At 37.4% G+C, this 21,170-nt stretch overlaps 1 protein-coding gene across 2 annotated transcripts in view; it reads right to left on the bottom strand.

The window, feature by feature from the left end:
* PSME4 (proteasome activator subunit 4) overlaps positions 1-21,170 on the bottom strand; it is a 71,079-nt gene that overhangs the window by 43,077 nt on the left and 6,832 nt on the right. Inside the window, exons 2-16 of one of the 2 annotated variants that reach the window (XM_054061779.1) lie at positions 20,512-20,652; positions 19,863-19,979; positions 17,963-18,022; positions 14,581-14,625; positions 13,108-13,257; positions 11,899-11,962; positions 8,523-8,597; positions 7,963-8,085; positions 7,389-7,481; positions 6,230-6,495; positions 4,520-4,706; positions 3,772-3,861; positions 2,142-2,206; positions 1,895-2,045; positions 47-145 (exon numbers count right to left, since the gene is read on the bottom strand). In XM_054061779.1, coding sequence (XP_053917754.1) covers positions 47-145; positions 1,895-2,045; positions 2,142-2,206; positions 3,772-3,861; positions 4,520-4,706; positions 6,230-6,495; positions 7,389-7,481; positions 7,963-8,085; positions 8,523-8,597; positions 11,899-11,962; positions 13,108-13,257; positions 14,581-14,625; positions 17,963-18,022; positions 19,863-19,979; positions 20,512-20,652 — 1,726 coding nt within the window. The remainder of the gene's footprint in view (positions 1-46; positions 146-1,894; positions 2,046-2,141; positions 2,207-3,771; positions 3,862-4,519; positions 4,707-6,229; positions 6,496-7,388; positions 7,482-7,962; positions 8,086-8,522; positions 8,598-11,898; positions 11,963-13,107; positions 13,258-14,580; positions 14,626-17,962; positions 18,023-19,862; positions 19,980-20,511; positions 20,653-21,170) is intronic. The other variant, XM_054061780.1, reaches the window with a different exon arrangement.

Consider the following 21,170-nt stretch of genomic DNA (forward strand, 5'->3'; position numbering starts at 1 on the left):
TTGGCTTTTTTAAACTAAAGATCAAGCACAAAATATTTTCTCTCACTTTTACTGCAGCTCGGCACATATCAGCAACCATTCGACCAGCAACTCTTGTCTCAAATATATTTGAAACAGCAAAGTTAAAAACTTTCTCCAAGGCAACCTAAAAATGAATTAAAAAAGATGGAGTTCACTTTTATAAAAAAGAAAATTAGGTATCATAAAGTGCTTGATACTATGCAGAAGGCAGCACATGTGCAAAATACTGTATTCTTTTAAAACAGAAGACTGCAACCATTAGTTACATCTAAAAAAAATCAGACCAGGGAGACAGGGAAAGCAGTTCTGTAGAACACCTAAAGCTGAGTAAAATGTAACTACAATCCATCACAATTAGAGGCGACAATACTATAGAATGGAAAGAGTAAAAACTTATGTGAATAAGAAAAAAAACCCTAAATGCTATCAGTACACATGAGTTCAGGATATGGTTTAGCGCTGGACTTGCCAGTATCAGGTTAAGGGCTGGACTTAATGATCTTAAAAGTCTTTTCCAAACGAAATGATTCTATGACTTGCACTACTATGCAACACCTTTGTTTAATTGCACAACTATTCCCTTCGGCAGTAGAATAAAAGCTGCTACAGAAGTAGCAGTGACAAAAGGTTTGTGAAAATAGTTTCAGTTTACAGATTTTCACTTTTTCCCCCTCTTATTTATTGCAACACTCAGTTCCAGTAACAGACTATACCACAAAAACTCATGACAACATCCACTATCATTAAAATAATTCAACTACAGGAATGCCTGTGCTCCCATCCTCCCCTCAAGAGTTTATTAACAAGAGACATTGAGTGCTTTAACTGGTGACACAATGGGATGCTGCTTTCAGCTGGAAAGAGATACTTCACGTGTCTGGAAAGAAAAGAGACCAGATGAATCTTGTTCATGATGTAAGCTTGGGGTGCTTTTGAGAAATTGCGTAGAAAATCAGTTCTCTGAATAAGTCAGTCTGTTAACAGGGAAAATATGCTATTTCACATGTGAAAGTGCAGTAAAGCCAAGACATCCCTTAGTTAACAAATAAATAGGGAATTAACTATCAACTGGCTAAGTGGCCGAGGTGTTTTAAAGCAGCTTATTACCATCCAATACCTTGCAAGGCAAGTTGAACTACTTGCAGTTTAGACTGCACATGAATACAGTAATAATGAGCAATCAGGAAAAATACAAATTAAATACTTTATGACAACAAAGAATTACCTTAAGACTTACACTAAACAAAAGATTCAAGACAAAATCATACCACAGTGTCCAGTGCATTGCTTCAAAAATATACAAAACTACCATCTCCAAATATATACATTATGCAATGCAAACAGATTAAAATGTGTTAACCCAACCTGCAAGGAAAAGCAAACTGTCTGTGTAACAACATGGCTTCTCCACCCCCTCACTCAGAGTTATTTTAATCCAGATAATTTTTCTGATCCCATTAGCTACATGGCTCCTTGAACAGCTGGTTTTGCCCAGCTGAAGAAGTGGCAGGGAAAGAGAGAGAGAGAGAGAGAAGAGGAAAGTAGGGGACTGGGTAGGTTAGCATTACCATCAGACAACATGAAAAGTCACAGCCTAAAATGATAAAGTGATAAAATAAGTTGTCAGAATGATTTCTCCTAACATTTATCATCAGTTGGCAAGACAGCATCAAAAACCTAGGAGCTCTGTACTGATGTTTATAAAATCATAAACTAAATTGACATGAAGCCCTAAACTTCCTACTCCCAGTCCTCTCCTTGGTTAAAGGTTCACAACAGGACAATGAAAGAAAGAAGAATCTGAATGTACCAGTCATCCACAATAGAAAATTAAGCCTCTTAAATTTAGATGGAAAGTTTGTGTTCCACATACCTTAAAGATATCCTTTGAACACTGAGTAAGGATTGTACTGAAAGTAGAAGAGAGACCTAATTCCACAAGACTCTCTAGATGAGTCATTTTCTCAGTTTCAGTCTCCTCTCTGGTTTGTTCTAGTGTGCTGCTCTCTATAAGTCCAAAACACCTACACAAACACAGTAAGTACAATGTTAGTAAGCAGAACTCGAAAGTTTTATTAAGCTCTTCATGCCAAGCTTTCGTCTATCCTTCGCTTACTTACCTATCCATAAACTGCAGTACGAAATCCTCAAATTCAGCAGTTGCAGAGCACAATTCTCTTTCCACCTACAGTTTCCCAACACAAAAGAAGTACAAAATGTTGGCTTTTCTTAGGGAAACAGAATATAAAGTTTATTTTCTATACTATTTCAAAAACACTTCCAATTTTCAAGTGATACAGACTACAGCACTTCTCCTGTTGAAGTCTGTACAGTGTCAAGTACAGTACATGAAACAATTATTGCATTTTCCCTTACACTGTCCTATCAAGTTTCCCGGCTTTGATATCTAGCCAAATAACCTCTCAAGGTGAAATCAGGTTTGCCTCCATGGATACAACCTTTGGCCTTACTACTGATCCTCCTCTCCAGCAGGAGGTCAGTGAGTGCCTGCCAATTGTGGTGGCAGACTTGGCTCTGCTGGCATATTTATATTAAACATTCAGTGCACAAACTCCTCTTAATTGAGCGCTGCAGCTCTTGGGCAATGAAATTAACCTTATTTCAGTGGTTGAGCATTCAGGATCTGTGCAATCTGTAGCTATGAGCCATCCTCTGAGTTGTAAAAAGAGCTTTTAGCAGTGGATGAGACATTTTACATGGCAGTTGCAACTACACTGCTCCTGCTGCCTCATTTGTAGTATGTGAGATTGAGCTCCACTATCGGTGCTTGAACTGCTGTATCAAAAGCAGACTGGAAACCACAGTGATAAGTTGGGAAACTGAAAAATTATTTCCCACTCTCTCCTGTGTTTTCGCTACCTGAAAATGGACAAAGTATTAGAACAATACTGGAGAAACTGAGTGCAAGGAGCTCTAAAACTGGAGACTAGTATGAACAGCACTCTGAAGTAGCAAACAGCTAAGATGACCATGTCCAGCAACGCAGAAGAGAGGCATGAGGCTCACTGCCTAACAAGGTTAATGTCTTATAGTCAAGAGCGTGTACTCTTTTTAAAAATAAACACAAATAGTTTTGTGGGGGTTGTTTGGTTTTTAAAACATAGAAAGTTTTCAACAACAGAGAACTAAATTCTTTCCCAAGTCTCCCAGACAGTCAACTTTTACCTTGCTTGAAGCTGGACTAATTTTAAACTAGAAATGATGCGTCTAAGCTTACAACACCGTAGTCACTTGCTTTTTTTTTTTTTTCTGTTTTCTTTATTTTTCTTTAAAGTTTTATGGCAACAAGAAGTTTCAAAAATTAATGGTAACAAAGCTGCTATTAGACTCAACAAAATTTAGATGGTAAACGACCACTGTAAACCATGTAAGTTCAACCTCCTACTCAAAGTAGGGCCAGCTCAGAATCAAATTACACTACAGAGGGCCTTGTGCCACTGAGGTTTGACATAAAAAGATTGAACTGCGAGTTTAACATTATCTCTTGAACAGCCTATCAGTAAGAAGCAGGGCTAAGAAAACAGCCTCAATTTGCACATTGATGTCAGCTTCACCACACTGACCAGAAGCAACCACGATCCATACCTTCCATTTTTTTGTTGCATTTTTATTTAATGTAATTTTACGTATACAAAAGTAAGCAGCAAACCTGTTGCAGTTCTGAAAAGAATATTTCATTGCTAGAACCGAAAACTACATTATAGTTTTGGTTTTATATAGCACTCTTACCTCTGAGAGGTCATCTCTTTCTTGCAATACAGATGAACAATCTACTAAAGGCACCAAAGTAGAAAATGTTGCAATGAACTGGAATGTAATCTGTGGAGAGTTGCAAACAGCTCTTTAACAAGTGTTAATGTATTCTACACATGAAAAAGCTTTTGCAATTACAACATGGTAGCTAAAGCAAATAATTACATTAAAAAAAATTCCAGAGCCTAATTCTTCCACCCAAAAACTTCAATAGTTATTTCTGATTTCATCTGTAGAACTTCCCAGACAGCCCTGTGCAAAAATCCCTCAATTTTGTGAGTAAAGTAACATTTATTCTTGCTGAACTTTAAAGTTAAAGATCCTATAAGGTTTACATTGTTTCAACAGTCAATTAATATGAATTCCTGAAAGCTGGGCTCTTAATGAAAATTTAATCAAAAGTGGTAAAGCTCTTCCTACTGATCTTAAAAGACCAGAAATATTTGCTAAGAGCTTTAGAAAATCTGTCTTACTTTGTTTTTTTGAAGCTGCCCAGTCTGTCAGTACAATGCTTACCACAGTCTGGTGGTAAAAAGCTTGACTTGGCATTGTCCAACAAGACAAATGCATTACCATAAGTTAGAGGCTTTGCAGGAACAAAACGGGGCTAAGGAACTTCTAGAAATGCAGAAATGCAAGCTACTTGCTCTAATATGAATATTAAAAGCTTTCTGAGTGAACTAACTGGCTAACTATCTTCTAAAAAAGGGTAAGATTTACTCACCATACATTTGCTGAAGTCATTTGGATCCACCCCAGGCAATGCTCTCATCAGTAGAGGTAGCATGTGTGTTGGACCTTCAGGAAACCACTTCCCCCCGGACACCAGACTACGAGCTACTCCAATTACACAGCTTAAAGTAGCTGTGAGCTGATGAGGTTCTGTCAATGTCTCAAGTGCAGGATATGTTCTATAAAGTTGAAGAGCAGCCATATTAGAAACAATACTATTTCTAAAGTCTTCAAAGAAAATAGAATTGGAATTGATATATTATTTTCTACAGAAAGGGTACAAAATCTCTGCAAGAAAAATTCAATCTAAACAACAGTTCCAAAGTACTTTTCTAATCTTTGTCCAATGGACTTAAACATTGCTTTATCAGGAAATGTTACTTTGGTTTGATCAGTTTTGTTCACAAAAAATTCATGATTAAATAATTTGTTAACAGTTGTAGCATAGGAATCAATAATTGCACGGGCTCCTAGATTCAAAGCTATGATGACTTTCCATCTGGATTTAAGCAAATGCAAGCGGTGTACTTAAAAGCGTAAGGTTCTTTTGGCAAGCATGAAAACTGGCCTTGACTGCCTCTAAATAGGTAACGGGTACATTACTTAATGTTACATGAAAGTCCATACCTTTTTATTAAAAATCTGTTATGTTACTGTGGTTCCTAAACCTTTTTTCCTTTTTTACACCAAGTACTTTTTAGAAAACTGCCCAACACTTCCTACTGTTATCAACAGCCTACAGTTCAAACAGGAGTCATAGTGCTACCCCTGCCCTACATCATTCAGAGCACAAAGGACCTACATCTACTCAACAAAATTAATTCAGAACCACAGCCAAGGCAAATATACCAGTGACAGTTTGAACTACTGCACAGACATTCAGTCTGCTCTCAAAACAGAACAAGCAGTCCTACCAATATGGGCATCCACTGCTGTCCTTATAACCTTATGCTTGAAATGTTTTCACGTAAGAGTAAATTTATCAAGATTTTACAAACAGTTGAGTCAGTAAGGTATGAAACTGAGGAAAGGCTCTTCAAGACAAATTCATTTCATCACCGTTTTTACAATACAAGTTGTTAAGGTACAAAAGACTGCAAAGGAGGGGGAATATGGATCAGGACTAGGAAGGAAGTTTTTCTTTGGGGCAAGAAGGAGATAACATTTTTGTTCTGGAATTTCAGGCACGGTGGCATTACAACTAGTACAAACAAAGTATTTGACACAGGCACATACTTTAGTGATTTGCTTATGAAGCCTGAAGTAATTTTAAACAATCTGTAAATGTAACATACTCCAACACAAAACAGAAGTATCAAGCAGATGCTCATTACTACACAAACACATAAACCCTCATTTATATTCAGCCCATAAGAAAGCTACTGAAAGTACAAGGTGGCTCATGAATAAAGGGTACAAAGTTGCTTTTTGAACTACTCCACCCACTATCTGACAGAAAATGCTAACAGAAAGGCATACCACCTGAGGACTACCCTGTATGCACAAGGTATGAGCAACTCCCAGTTGGCCTTCCACACTCCCTGTCCCGACTCAGGTGATCACTCATTGTGTGTACTGGCAGCTCCTCTCCCTGCAAGCTTTCATAGCAGCAAGGAAATTGCTTATCATTACACATAACTGCTTTGTATATTTATTTGCTCAGAAGAGAACGGGAAAGTCGTAATGTTTCTGCAAAACTTACTTCTCAAGTACAGGTGGAATTACTAACTCAGGACGCATGAGTGCAAGGTTCTGCAGCGCTTGGGCAGCCTCTAGGCTTCCAGTTTTACTAAACATAGCTAGAAGAACAGGTTGAATAATGCATTCAACAAAGTCTGTAACATCCTGATCAGTAAGCTTATGACTATCAGGCACAGGAGTTAACCAAGTCATTTTCTTGTAGCGCTCGCGATGCAGCCTTCTGACAACACCACTGGGTAACCTCTGAAGTAGTTTCATCAGTTTGTTCTGTTGAATACACAAGAAATGCTATTCAATTACTTGGCAGTAGAAGAATCTGAGCTGCTAAGAGTACAGCAGACAATCAATAAGCCAATATCTTCAAATTACACAATTACAAGAGAAGAAAACTCAGAAGAGTGCTAAATTACAATGTCACAATTTATCACTACCGTTCAGTTCCCCAAAACATTAACAACTCTGCTGTCAGCACTATACCTTATCATTTTAAAAAATCATTAAAAATATACACAAAGGATATAATAAAGAATTAAGATTACCTACCAGTAACTGGCACATCTTTGAGAGCATTTTCTGCACATTCACATGTACGCAAATACTCTATTCTAGCACAGGTTAGCTCCTGTGGCACTGCTTTGATAAGTCTTGCTATTTTAATCTGTACTTACATGGAGATTCTTACATTCTCCAGCAAAAAGACTCCACTAGCTACACCATCAAAAAGTTATACTTTATCAAAATACATACACATTAAAAATCTTTTTGCTTCAGCTAATCAAAATTAGATTTTGCAAACTTGGAGACAGTAGGTCAGTAACGTGAAAGCTATGTCACACAAGTAACACTGATGGTGTGTGTCACCTTCACTGAAGTGCTTACTTCTTTTTCCTAGTTATATAAGAATTAGAAATCTAGTTTTGGACTTCTAAACTGTGTTTTGGTTAGAGGTTTGAAGAAGACGCCCATTAGTTGTGGTCCTGACATCAAAATAAAAGTATAATTTGAATGACAGTGCAATCACATATATTGGAAATTAAAGCCTCAAAATATGATGCAACCAACAGACAATCTGGCTGTTGAAGCACACAGTGCATCTATCAACGTGTTTGATTTGACAGGTTTGACAGTCAAAGTATTGTCTCAACATGCAAAAAACTCACCAGCCAGCGCCCATTATTTGAAGGATGGTAAAATGAGGCAATGCTGTTGAACAATCCAGACAAGTGCTTCTGCACTAGTTTACTTGGTCCACCCTGTAAAAAATTAACCACAGAATTTTACTACATGGAATAAGTCAAAATGAAGAGGAAACACAGTAGCAGAAGGTGCAAGCGAGCACTCTCACTCACCACAGCAATACCTCCAAGCATCAAATCACATCTGCAAATTCCCTCCCTGCCCCAGCCTGAGCTCAGTACTAAGTAGCAAGTTCTCTCCATGTGATTTGATGAGGTTCACCCTTAAAAGTCATTCAATTGTACAGCAGGTCCCATGTGTGTATTCACAGGGGCACTAGCAGCTGGCTGTTCACTTCCAGAACATCACAGGCAGTGGCTGCAAAATAAACCTTTACATCCACATCTCAAACTGACAGTGAAATAATGTACTTTAAAACATAGATAGCCTAAAATAACGGATCTGCAGTGAGCTAAACAGAACAAACACTCATTTTAAATACATACTTGCTTAAAGCTTTGCATTAGCTTTGTTTCACTTTATGAAAAAGTTACTAACCATCATGGCTGTGATCCACATTACCGCATGTCCTACATCATAAGCATTTGTCAAGAATCTTGGAACAACAACTTGATTACTTCCCACTGGAAGATTTAAACTCCTCAAAATTCTGGTAAATATCTGAAAAAAAACAGTTAAAAAGAAAAGGATGCAAATTAAATTTATGCCAGTTCTATGGCATACGTAACTTTATAGTCAAAATATGTTTGGTGGTTTTGTTTTTTTAAACAATATAACTGCTAGTAACATATTTTTTAAGAAAAAACATAAGCTGAAAGATTCAAAGGTCACACATACTTGTACAGCAAAATAAGTTATTGCTTTGGTTTGATTTTGAGTCAGGTGATAACAGTAACAAGTTCCAATGCTGTCTGTTACAAAAAGATGGCTCAAATTTCAAAGTTCAACTTAGGTCTTCAAATGACTGCACCTAATTTGAAAAACTGGGTCACTGCAGTCTAAGACCCATACAGGGAGTATGAATTAATATTCATATAGGAACACTGAAGGCTTATCTCAAAGTAAACAAAATAATTTCATAAAACAAGGACAGTTACCTTTGGTACATAAGGATCCCAGTCTATGTACCCGATGTTGTCAGTGGCCAAGCGAGCAAAAAGATTTACTAAATGCTGAAAACAACCATAAGAGAAGGAAATATTCATTAGAATGTGTTTATAATACAAGACATACAAAATCCCTCAATCTACTTTAGAAATGCAAGATAAAAGCTACCCGTGGCACTGAAGCACCTGCAAACAGAGAATTCACTCTACCAGAAGCCACCAATACTATATTTCATAATGCATTTGAATTCCTGCCATCAAGAGTCCAACTCATTATTCATCTGAGCACTTACAAAGCAGGTAATTGCCATCTAAGCCCTGGGAGAGGCAGCCTGCCAGAATATACACCCCTATATCTTTATTTCTGTTTCAAATGTAAAGACCTACTAACAGTTCTTATAGAAGGTCTACACAGACTCTCTCTTTCCCCATGCTCCATGAACTAACATGAAAGGCAGAATGCCTCCAGTACCATTTTAATTCTCAACTCTTTATTGTTAAAACAACTTTGAAGAAGTTTTTGAAGATAAACAATAGAAGAACTTGAACTATATGATTTCAAAGATCCTAGCTTTTGCTAAGAAATATGTTTTTTCCCTGTTAGGCAGCTTTAAGCTTTTTTCCCCTTTTGAACAGCTTCTACAGAGCAGAAGACTCCTGGCAGTAGCTTAAAGAAAGACACCCATACTAAACTTCAGAGTCCCTCAAATACAACCACTGTCTTATCAGCTGGGTGCAGTAGGAATATTCACCTCTGCAGCAAAGGTTTGGAACAAACAGCAGGTGACAGATATAAAGGAGATTTCCCAGCAAACTCATAACACAGTTTAAGCAAAACAAAAAATCTTAGAACAGGCTCTAGTTTGGTCATTTCATCAACTTGTCAAACAGAAATCTGTTCTCTGTTTTCATAGCCTTTGCATAAAGGACTATTTGGATTGGTTACTGGAAAATGTCCTAAGGAACTTCCTGAAGGATGCGACCCTACCTACAAACACATCGGGAATCCTCTTCTATGGAAGAATGAGAAAGATATGCTCTGTAGGAGACAGGAGGTTTGCAAAGAGAATAAACAGATATCCAAAGACAAACAACACTTGGAGAAGGGAAAGGGCCCTGTACTATCCACTCTGGCTGCCAATGCATTGTCCTGCTTCTTGATAACTTCGATCAGAAAGTGACATGCCATGCACATCTTCAATGAAAACACTGAGCTGGAACAGCTTAATGAGTACTTGTAATTGTTAGTTCATCTCATGGTGCTTCTTCACCAGTAAAGTTACCTCACATGAGCTGAATGTGGATACTGGCCTGATACAGCATCTATATATATAGACACTGAAGAAAACTCAGCCAATGTATCGTGAAGGATTATTTAGCTTCTGCAGGATATGTCCAGCCACTTGCCTGTGCTCACGGCTGTCACATTTGTAAGCTTTGGCTTATACACATCTGTGGTTTGTAAAGGTCACAGGCATTAGCTGTCAGATGGGATGGCAGTATGTGACTATCTGTGAAGAATTAGACACATCGTCACCAGAACAGTCTCATGAGTCCAGAAGGGAACTGAAAGATGTCCTTGGGAAAGAGAGTCATCGGGACTAAACAGAAAAAAGGACATCAAGTCTCACTCTCATATCCTGATCATGAGAAAGCACATGATCCACTAAAACTCCTTTTTATGAGCTTGTCCAAAACAAGGGAAACACCGATCAGGTCTCCAAGAGTCTTGATGCTTCAATCAGTACCTTGAAGCTATGGCAAAGCCAAAAGAAAGGGCATTAAATCATCCTGGTAATTCAGAGACAGATACTCACAGAAGAACGGCTCACCCCTCAGTGTGAAGGACGTGATAGGTTTGAAAAAAAACACTAATTCAATTCAGGATAGTAATATCTGACACAGCTTGAAGATAAGTCTTGAAGTTTTCTTAAATTATCTACTATTTGCTTGATACTAGGAAATACCCACTGAAAAAAAACCTCAACATGCACAAAAGTAGTTGATTCTATAGCCCCGCTTCAAACAGCAAGTCTAACTCCTGCCGAAGCAAGCCGAGAAAAAGCTTGCAGTGTAGAGAGGCTTCAATTCAACTGCATCCTCAGAACCCATATGTCTTAATTATCTGCATTCAATTCTGATGAAATCAACAAGACTGCTCTGAAGAAGTGGACTAGACAGCAAATGAAACAAGAAGTGAAAGTTTTAGGTAAAAAATAACATTGTATGGGCCTTCTGAGCAAACTCTCAGAATACAGTGGAAGAGGGAAAAAATATCAGTGATAACTTTTTATGAAAGTGTCGATGCTTACTCTTTAGATTGTTTGACAGAAACAAACCAAATCATGATATTAATGTGCAGGCTTGTCATCCTTCTGTCAGGAAGTGCAGACAGAATTGTGACTTTTTGGATCGCCATCAAAAAGATGCAGAAGAGTCTACAACATCAAGTAAAACTTAGGCAATCACTCCTGCTTAAACCTGGACAATTAGCAATGTTGAATCAAAGACTGCCTTCCTTTACTTCTGATGAAACTTAACTCAAGCAGAAAGATCTATATGCAAGCCTTTTTGCAAAGAAATTGCCAGAAAGGGAATATACTACAAGGTAGCATTCAACAGTGTTTTGGATATCAGCTTTCTCCAATGACAGAGAAGTACTTCTTGTGTATATGGGCAGAAGATTAGGGAGCCAGATGGTCAGTGAGCTTTTGTTCATAGCAAGTACAGAAAAAATCTGGTAATAGGCCAAGTTTCACTGGGGTAAAGCCAAGGCACAGGTCAGCTGACAACAGCAGGACCCAAGCTGCTGGTGGTGTTGCCTTAATGAGATTTTATTTCCCAAATTTGTATCTAGGCACACAAGACACACAAAAAAGGCAGATGGGTACACGGCAGACTATTATCCTTGAAAGACATTGTCCAATGGTATTTTTGGCTAAGAGGAATACAGGTTCTTTATCTAAAATAAAGATGACAACAACTCGCTGCAGTCAAGGCAAAGCTTTACTACTCAAAATTAGGAATCAAAGATGTGTCAAGATATAAAAGATGGGACACTACAGAACTATAATTTACTGAAATCACAATAGCACTTTGTATCATTACAAGCATTAGGAGGCAGTCTGGAAAACACCAGCATTCCCAAGGCTGGAAAGAAAGCTGCCTGAGCTAGCCATTAAACAATGTTCACCAAGCACAAGTGTGGTCTCATTTATTCAGCCAGTAATTGCTTGCTAACAATGATGACATCATTCTCTCAGCTTTCTTCTACTAGTTAAAGCAGAAGGAAAAAAAAAAACTGTGAGCACACTGCAGGAATATTTAAATGGGTTTCCTCTAGCGTAGGCGAAAAGTAAATGCTTACCCCTTCCCACTGGGGAAGATTTTGAACCGACACCCAAAGGCCTATAAATTCATCAAACCAAAGCCTGCAAGAGAACAAAATCAAGTTAATTTTTATGTTGTGAAAGCAGATCCCTCACTGGATACTTAACCCTCAGTTTGCCAGGTGTTCTCAGGAACTCACCTGCTCTTCAACTCATTCAACAAGAGCTGGGATCAACACAGACACACTTGTATTAGTCTCTCACAGCATGCTGCCTATGCCCAAGCTGATCCTGAGTTTTAGTCCTTGCTTCTTTTACCTCTCCTCCTCTTATTCTTTTCCGATTCTCCCTTTTCACACAAGTGTCTCACCAGGAGCTTCCTTATCTATCTCTGCTTTGCTGTTCCTTTACATATGGTCATCTCAACACAGGTAAAACAGATGAAAATAAATCACACTTAACTTCCCTCTACCATGAAATCTAAAATTTGTCCCTATTAACCAAAATGTCATTAGCTTCTATTCTAAATCCATATAAAGCCAAGGGTGCAAACCCTCCATGCCAGTCCCTTACTTGAATTCACCTTTACAAACAGTATTCACTTCCTTTCTTATGTATTCACTTACCTTATATCCCAAATACACTTTTCACCTAACCAGCCTAAGTAATCTCTACATGTGGTAAATGGCACTGGCTTACATTTCAAAGCTCAATAGTTCTACTTAAAGCCAATCAAGATCCTGTCTCGCTCTGGAAATGTTTCTCCTTTAATTCTCAAACTCATTTCCTATAGCAGTCTTCGAACTGTCTCACATTTCCACATTCCAACAGCCAACTGAAGACCCCCCAACCCTAAATTTGCAGTAACAGCTGTACTTTAACCTACATGAAGGACAAATCAGAAGTGACCCCAAATTAAACAGAAGGTAGGAGTTAAAGCCTTGCTTCATGATTTTAACTTGAGACTATTCTTTCAGAATTAAAGTCCATTTAAATCAATTTAGTTTGCTATGTTCCATATCATATGCTTTACTCTAGATAAGGGAGAAGTCATTAGAGAATAGGTACTAAGATTCCCTGAGGTTACTTTTCCAAAAGAAGAATGCTGACAGAGTTTGCCTTGAACTTCTTCCAAAAACGCTGTTAAAAGCCACCATTCATTTTGCTGGTTGACTTCAAGTCATTCTGTAAAAGATAATCGCTTGCATTTGCAACAGAGCAACATACCAGCAGACAATTGCACTTACTTGAAACCCTTCTGGTGAAGTTCCGGAGGGAGGGTAGTAGGCAGAAACAGTTCAAAGTAGGTAATAGCCTTCTGCATGGTAACATCAAACGGACACATTAAAGGTCTCCATTCATCAAGCATCTCTGCAGTGGCATCTTCTGGAAAATATCTGAAAGCAAGGAAAGCACATACAGGCTTCCCTTTAAAGTTTGGGTCTTCTAAAATCTGTTTAGAACTATCTATGAATTTGTCATAAAAATCTTAGTTTTACACTAAGACCATGTACCAGGGGGCAATAGATGGGCAGCCCTCAACTCCATTTAACCTTCTCAAAACACAAAGTTAAGATTAAGGACATGCATCATGGTACATCATTTTAAGACCACAAATCTAAGGAAATTCTTGTCTTGTTGAACAAGAAAAGATTCTGTATAATTCAAAACGATTTCAGTGTGATGGCTGATCAAATCCAAACAACTACCATTTACATTTGATACAATACAGGAAGAGATTACTTAAGGCACAAGGAACATTTATCAGAACATCACAAGAATTTACTTTAAAATAAACTGAATGTCCATGCAATGCAGTATTTAAAAAGCATACCACTTAACTGTTTATACAGCGTAATTATTGCAGTTGATGTGGAGCTAACTGGAATTAACATTATCAGTATTCCAACCTTAAGCGAGAATTTTCAAGAGACAAATATCACATTTTCATGTTTAAAACACTGCTTTGGTGACTTTTATATTCATAACAGATACCAGAAAAATCGGTATTGAAAACCATGGGGTTTTATTTAGCTACAAACCCACACCTATTTGGAAAAAGTGTAAAGTTGCCTTATCCTTATGTTCCTCACACTAACAGTATGTGTTTAGAACAGCATCTCCCATAGGAACGCTCAATGGAGTATAAACACCAGTACGTGAAACAACTGCTCCCATGAAAGCAGGTAAGTACAGATGGCCATATGAACAGCAAATAAAGGAGAACAAGTCTCTTCTCTACATCTCCACCTGCCAACAATGTCAACTAGAGCAGACAGCAAGAGTGGTTCAGGCACACATTGCCAGTGAAAGCAATGGGATAGCTACCGATATCCTGGCTTAAACTACTAACAAATTTTCAACCAAGGCTGTTAAAAAGGAAAAAGCAACTTACACTTTGTTTAAATATTATACCATGGAATATGCTTGTCATTTTCTTTTCATTTTAAACAACCTATGAACCTGACATACTAATCATTCATAACATAGTAAAACAGAGAAGTCTCGACCCTCCACCCGAAACTTCTTAGATGAGCTGGGACAATATCAGCCAAGGAATGACCAGTAGGGTGCGGTTGGGGACTTTTTGAGGGGTGGTGTGTTTGGGTTTAGGTTTTTTTTAAACAACAAACCAAACAAACAAAAAAACCAACACACTTATTCCCTCTCTTAAAGTAATATTAAAGATGCAGGCTTGAAAAAAAAGAAACAACACTTACGGCCTGCAGCTCTTCACAAGTGTTTTCAGAACACTTTCCACAGAACTGAAACAAGAAAGGAAACATTAAGGATAGTACATAACCAAATTTCAATGACAGCATAAAATAACCATTTGCTGATTTTTCCCTCAAGAGCTTAAGATAATGTTGATGCAATTAGATGTCTTCTGTGAACATGCAGTAGCTAACTGTCATCTACAAGAACTAACCATAACAATTACTCTGCTGAACTCCTGGTTCTACTTTTCATATATCACTCTGGTAATTACTGTGTTTAAGTGAAGAGTGAAGAATTATTATAATTTCTTATAAGTAATATCCTGCATTTGACACATGAACAATCAGCAGAGCAAGGAAATGTCTATGGGGTAGTTGAAAACACAAGGAGAATAAAAAGGTTTTATGGACTTCATAAATATTTGTAAGACAAATAAAGGCCACAGAATTCAGAAAGCTGTTACTATTAGACTCCAAATACCACAACTGTTCTTGTGAATCTAGTTTTGTGTTTTGTTCAGCAGTTTGAAGAAAGAGAATTGAACTATCCACAAATCAGTGGTTATTTCATCAGCTTCCCTCACATCCCTCACATTTTTGATTTTAAAAGCGTTTTCATCCACAGCAAGAAAACTTGAGAAATCACTTTAACAGGAATCATCAGAGGATGCCATTAAACCATTTAAAAAAAAACCACTAAGACTCAGAATAAACTCGAAGAATAAAAGGGGGCAGGGAGGTGAGAGATTGATCAAATCAATGGAACCATAAGCAGTAAACTGTCATGTTCTTCAAATCTTCTGTTTATTGTGAGACAAGCACAATAAAAATTCTACTTTTAACATAAAAAAATTTCCCTGAATGAAAAAAAAAAGTTCTGGCAGAACAACTTCCTACATTTTTTAGATATACTTTCTGTACTCTTAATAGAAAAAAATGGCATCCTTTAGCTTATCACCAAAAACTAACATAGAGAAATGCTATTTTGATCAGAAAAAGATGATGCAAATGTATCATCTTTAGAGTTTTACCAAAGATCAGTTTAGCTCAATTAATTCTGAGACACACAAATACTGAGCATGCACACACTCTCTTGAGTCCTATACAAAACAAACTGATCCCATACACGCTAGGAGAAATATAAAATGGGTAAAGCGCTATTTCCCTTCAACACCTCAACATTCACTGCAAGCCAGCAAAAGCCCACCCAACCCCCATACAAATGACTACTTCAGTTCAAGCAGTGCTATTGAAGATGTAAAATTCTGTACATTCTACACAACAGTGACAAAGTAAACCCACAACCTCTTCCAGAATGAAAATTCTGAGCTGACTGACAGCTTCTAAAATTTGAGTCAATCACTGATTAAGCAAAAATAAGATCAAACTCCGCAAGAAGCTCAAAAAGGTTCTGGGTTAAAGTGAATACAGTTCTTGAAAGAGTCAGGAAATAGATAACAGTTGTTTTAAGAGTAGATAATTAAAGAATGAACCCACAACATTCCTTGAGAGCTTTAAAGGTTAACATGATAAATGTTTGTCTGATAAAACAACAAAAAAAGCTATCCCCATCCACTCCACGGAAATAAACTATTAGCAAGGAGAATCTAAGGAATTTGAAGAAACAACGATGCCAGTGATCAGCAAGCCTTTAAAACTCACAAGTTTAGAGTCATATCTCAGCATTTGTTAGTGGAAGAGAGCAAAGGAGAAAGATCAGAAGGGATGTTCCCTCCTGCTGTCTGATCATAAATTTAGAATCAAAGCTAGAAAGAAAAAAACCACAAAAGCAGACAATTTGGTACCTAAGAAAACTCCCATCTAAGACACAATTAAACCACAGAACAACTACAGAAGGCATCTTGCAAGACTCCCGTTTGATGACGAGTTGTTAGAGAAGGACAGGACAACATAGCTGGGGAGAACAAGAGCCTGCTGGTTGCTGTTTTCATTATCACTTTGAATCAACGCTCCCCAGCTTTTAAGCAGTGGCTTCTGTTTCACTTTCAGTCAGACTTTCTGCACACCTGTTACTGCAGAATCGCTGAGAAATACCTACTTATCGCACTCACAGATTTCTGTATGCTACTCCACTGCTAAACATAGCCATAGAGTAAGAGAGCACAAGAGCAAACAATTCTACACATAAGCCATGCTGGATTGGACCAATCTACTGCAGTCTGTACTTCTGTCCTGGCTCAGATATGTAGTGCAGACCATTTGGATAAGGTACTGAAACCTTTATAATCAAGAGATAATGAGGTCACTTACACTGGAAGGTATTTCCTACTCATTCCTGAAACGAGTTTTTAATGAGAGAAAGGGAAATTTCTCATCCCAGTTTTCCTCCCTTTTAGTTCCTTCGTATTACTTGAAGTATTATTAGCTTGTTACCACTATGTCTTGCCATGGATATATTGAAAAGCACAACAATAATATTAACCCCTATCACCAGTCATCAGTTGGCACTATATGATTCTTTTCTTCTTTTGGAAAGGAGACGGACATATTAATTTGTAAATCTGTTTCTTTCCCCTGCATTTTCAAAGACAAATTTGTTTCAGTTCAAATAATGAACAGAAACTGACATCACCGACATTATCAAAAAGCAGGAAAAGCACAATTTTCAGTTCTTTAGGACAGATCAGGCCTTAAGCAAAATTCTAGCCCTGCAGTGGACACTGCATTACAAGAGCTTAAATCAAAACAATGAAAATAACAACCAGCTTTGGTTTCACAAATTATTTTAGTGAATTTATAACTACAGTGAAAAATTTCTTCCTAAAAAAACCAAACAAAGCAAAACCAACTGCAATTCCACTTCTTCTTGTACCAGGTTTCTGAATTTATATGTATGTCAAAACTCCTGATGTGGTTGTCACTGCAAAATTTCACAGTAAACTCTTCCAATACAGAAATTTTGTTTCACACTTCACAACTAGAACGTTGTAGCTGGGCGTACTTTCCAGAGCCTATTACCTCACTGCTAAAGCACTTGCCATGATTTCATTGTTGTTAATAGTAAGGTAAACTTATTCAGTGACGTCCACTCATACACCGATACTGATTTTGTCCATATGCAGACACAGCAATTACTCAGATGTAAAATTCACTTTTCATTTGACCCTTGAAATACATATGCCGGTTAAATGAGTTAGCATATAGCCACTTTATCAGCCACTTCACACACACTATCTTGTCCCCCAATTAGAAAGTTTTACATACAGTGCGACATTCTCATAAACAGTGGTGTCATGTTAACATTGGTTTTCCAATACAATTATTTATGCAGGAAACTACACCTGTGTGACAAGTGTTACAGTCTTAACAGAACATGCAGAAGATTACACATCGGCCAGAGCTGAACAAAAAAAGTCATTCTTACCACCTATGTAATACATTAAGCACAAATGTTTTAGGTGAAGACAAGCCTGGTCGATATGAACTGAATGTAAAAAGAGAAATTAAAACAGTAGTTAAATTAACAGCTATAAATCAAGTCAGCTTTCAAAATTATCTCTTGACTTCCACCAAAAACATACCTTTCAAAATTGATGATAAAAGAAAAAAACACCGTATGAGAAAAAATCGCACTGCATATTAAGATGGAACGTCTGATATTTAATACAGTTAATCAAAGCTAAAAGGTTCTGACAGCCCATCACAACTGATATCCTCCCCCCAGCTTAATCTTCTTCCCCTCTTGGAAAAGTCTCCTCCTTACTACGCTTGTTTCTCATGCAGTAAGTGAAAAAAGTGGCTGTTGACATCCTACAGAGCACAGTATGCAGATTCAGTAGGTGCTGGCATACGCATGAGATAAACCAACTAAAAAAGGCTCTGCTCTTTTGGATTTTCACTTGCACGTAATATCTACAATTAGCAAAATAATGCAATTTAGCAAAATTATTTTTCCAGCTAAGTAGCCATGACAGAAATTCAGCTTGAAGTGCTTTGTAACAAGTCACAAGGCTAAATTTATTTTCCTTTGTTGCCACTGATCAGCAATATGATCTTCCATTCAGCACAAGGAATCAGTGGTAATACTCCCAATGGACAAAAGAAGGTAATTTTTTTAAAGCCAATTAAGTAATTTCACCTGTGTTTCTTTACCTGAAGTTTCAATTCAAACAAACATAATGAATTATCCATGTAATATCTTTTATAATCTGTAATTTATTGAGCAGAACCTTCTGTAACTGGAATTACTAGGAAAATTGTAATTTTGGTAATTTGCTAGACAAGGAGAGACTGTCAGCGCAAAGGAAGCAATGAAAACAAGTTTCCATTTTTAGAATCAGTAGAACATTTCTAAAATTCTTAACCAGGAAAAATATTATTTATCCATAACATCTAATCACTTTGAATATATATATACACACACGTATTTTCTATGGAAGGTAATTCAATTTACTTTGTGTGCATATTGATTTACACCTACATTACAGATACTGGGAATGATTATAGCACATATTTAAAAACAGTTAACATTTTTACTTTTTTTCCCTGTTGTGTTATAAAACAGAAGACATTTACCTTGAATATCATTGAAAATTAAACATTAAATCTATTAAATTGTTGGTTATCATCCTAAAATAAGACGATTAAGACCCCTGGTTCCATAACATTTAGAAATTAACTGAAGCACATCCATAAAGAGATGAATATCGTAACAAACACAATTCATCGTCAGAGGGATATACATGGTTTAGCACAGTCTTTTATACAATTACTGAAACGAAGCTGGTGAGGGGGCTGGAGGAGTGGCTGAGAGAGCTGGGGTTGTTTAGCCTGGAGAAGAGGAGGCTGAGGGGAGACCTTATTGCTCTCTACAACTACCTGAAAGGAGGTTGTGGAGAGGAGAGAGCTGGCCTTTTCTCCCAAGTGACAGGGGACAGGACAAGGGGGAATGGCCTCAAGCTCTGCCAGGGGAGGTTCAGGCTGGACATCAGGAATAAGTTTTTCACGGAAAGGGTCACTGGGCACTCGAATAGGCTGCCCAGGGAGGTGGTTGAGTCACCTTCCCCGGAGGTGTTTAAGGGACAGGTGGACGAGGTGCCGAGGGGCATGGTTTAGGGAGTGTTAGGAATGGTTGGACTGGATGATCCGGTGGGTCCCTTCCAACCTAGTGATTCTATGATTCTATTCTATGAAATATACTTAATGAAAATATAAGCAAAATATTTACTATGTATTAAATTCCAGATATTAATAGCAAATTACCAAGCACCTTAAAGCACTACAGGTACTTACAGCCTATCAAATGTTTTCAAATACAAACTTACTTCGGAAACCAATTTAATCCAAGATGTTCTGTTTTGGAGTATAATATCCTTTCCAACATTTCATAAAGTGGTCTCCACGGTAACTCTAAATCATCCCTGGAAAGCAGTTCTTTTTTCCTAATAGGGAAAAAAAAACAATGAGCACTTTAGGATTAAATCAGAATATCCCAGATCACATCAGAATACCCCAAATCACTGCTCTGGATTATGCTTATCTTCAGCATCTGGCACAAACTAAGGGAAGGTCAGTCAAGAAAAAAGCCAGCCGCTTGCAGCATTTCTGCAGAAGCAGAGGCTGTCAAGATCTTCAGGAGAAGTCTGACTAAGTGAAATAAACACTAGCAAGTTGTGAGACAGTCCTCATCTCCCTGTTTGAGATTCAACCTTAACAGTTGGCTCTCTGAGATGTTTTCTATTCCTATCAGAGAAATAAAACAAACTGACATTCTCTCAATACTAATCCTAATGCTCTGGAAGGGGCAAAGTGTTCTTATAACAAGAACTCTTTTTAACCAATATAACCTGCAGGGGGAATATTAAGTGAAATAACCCGTAACAGAACATACTAGTACACAACAAGATTAAGCAAGTGAAGTGATCAATCACTTAAAGATCAAAGTTTCACTAGTCAGCAGAAAACTGTACTTACTTTAACAGGTTTATCAACAGGCGTGCAAATCCTTGCATCATGCTGATCTCCAGTTTTGGAATTGTTACCAACTCGTACAATAATTTGATAAAAAGCACATGATCTTCTCTGCTAAATTTTCTCCCATATAATCGGATGTATCTACAAAAAAACCAAATAATAACATGAGTCAGCAATATCTTTAAACACTTCCATTTTATCTATGGCCAGAGTCAGACTCCGTCTGACTTGCAGCTTAATGAAACAAAACTAAAACCTAGTTCATAAGTCCAACAAATAAGAACCTGCAGATCTACAGCAAAGGAAGAATGACAACTGAAACTAACCACAGAAAGGAAAAGAATAACCCAATAATGTTTACGGTTTAAGATTCTACAAATACCATAACTTCATGCTCACACCAGATACTAAATAAACAAGGATTATATTCTTTCACCTCAGCTCACAATGTACTAACTATTAAAATTTAGAATTTCTGTATGCCCATGTATTTAAAATCTCTTAAGAAAGAAAAACAAAACCACAAAAACTGTCACAAGCACCCTTATTATACTCCATCCTTTTCAGCTGGGGCATTTTAAGGAGGAGACAGGACACAATCTAAAGCTAATTAAAAAAAAAAACAACAAGTTTCACAAAGTCCAAATCTGAGAGCTTCC

Source organism: Cuculus canorus, chromosome 3 (assembly GCF_017976375.1).
Source record: "Cuculus canorus isolate bCucCan1 chromosome 3, bCucCan1.pri, whole genome shotgun sequence".
Taxonomy (NCBI): domain Eukaryota; kingdom Metazoa; phylum Chordata; class Aves; order Cuculiformes; family Cuculidae; genus Cuculus; species Cuculus canorus.